General features: G+C 69.4%; 1 protein-coding gene across 1 annotated transcript in view; it reads right to left on the bottom strand.

Moving 5' to 3' along the window:
* The window catches only part of SPPL2B (signal peptide peptidase like 2B), a gene marked incomplete in the record, with an annotated part of 10843 nt that overhangs the window by 8602 nt on the left and 1568 nt on the right, over positions 1-673 (bottom strand). Inside the window, 3 exon segments of the mRNA XM_027769620.1 lie at positions 32-119; positions 234-323; positions 624-668. Of these exon segments, the coding sequence (XP_027625421.1) occupies positions 32-119; positions 234-323; positions 624-668 (223 nt within the window).

The following is a 673-nucleotide window of genomic DNA, read 5'->3' as shown; positions in this document are numbered from 1 at the left end:
CCGCGCGCCCCCCGGGTGCCCCCCGTCCCCCCCGCCATGAGGAAGATGATGACCATGTTGTAGTCCAGCACCGGCTCGCTGGGTGCATACAGCGCCACCCTCACCGCCTGGCCGAAGCTCTGCAGGGACAGGCCGAGCGCTCACCTCCCGCCCCCCGGAGCCTGCCCCGCCCAGCCCCTGCCCTGCGGCGCTCGCCAGCCCGCGTCTCTGGTGGACGGCTCAGAGATGCCTACCCTGAAGATGTCCAGCATGTCCTTGTGGCTGAGCAGGGCCACCGGGATGCCGATCTCCTCGTACTGCGTCTTGTTGCCCCCAGGGGGCACCTGGGGCAGGGAAGGTGAGGGCGATACCCGCCATGCCGCGGCCCTGTCCTCGCCAGGCCCCAGCTCCCGACCACGCCCGTTTTGCAGAGGGAGAAACGGAGGCCAGGCTTCAGGCAGCTTGGTTGCTACTCCGAGGTCACCCCAGAGCTCCGCCCGTGGCCTGCTAGAATAGGGCCCCAAGACTGCTCCAGGGCAGGCCCTCTAAGTCACCAGAGGTCCAGGCCCCAGTAAGCAAGCAAACCACCCAGAGCTCCCTTCCCAAAGGACACGGGAGGGCCCCGGCCAGCTGGCGGGCCATACCAGCTTCTCCCTGCTGGCGATGAGCAGCCCGCGCGCCCCGCTGCCCTGCG

This window comes from Tupaia chinensis, unplaced genomic scaffold, assembly GCF_000334495.1.
Source record: "Tupaia chinensis unplaced genomic scaffold, TupChi_1.0 Scaffold149964_2, whole genome shotgun sequence".
Taxonomy (NCBI): Eukaryota; Metazoa; Chordata; class Mammalia; order Scandentia; family Tupaiidae; genus Tupaia; species Tupaia belangeri.
The sequence above is the reverse complement of the archived record's forward strand: the minus strand, read 5'-3'. Positions and strand labels throughout refer to the sequence as shown.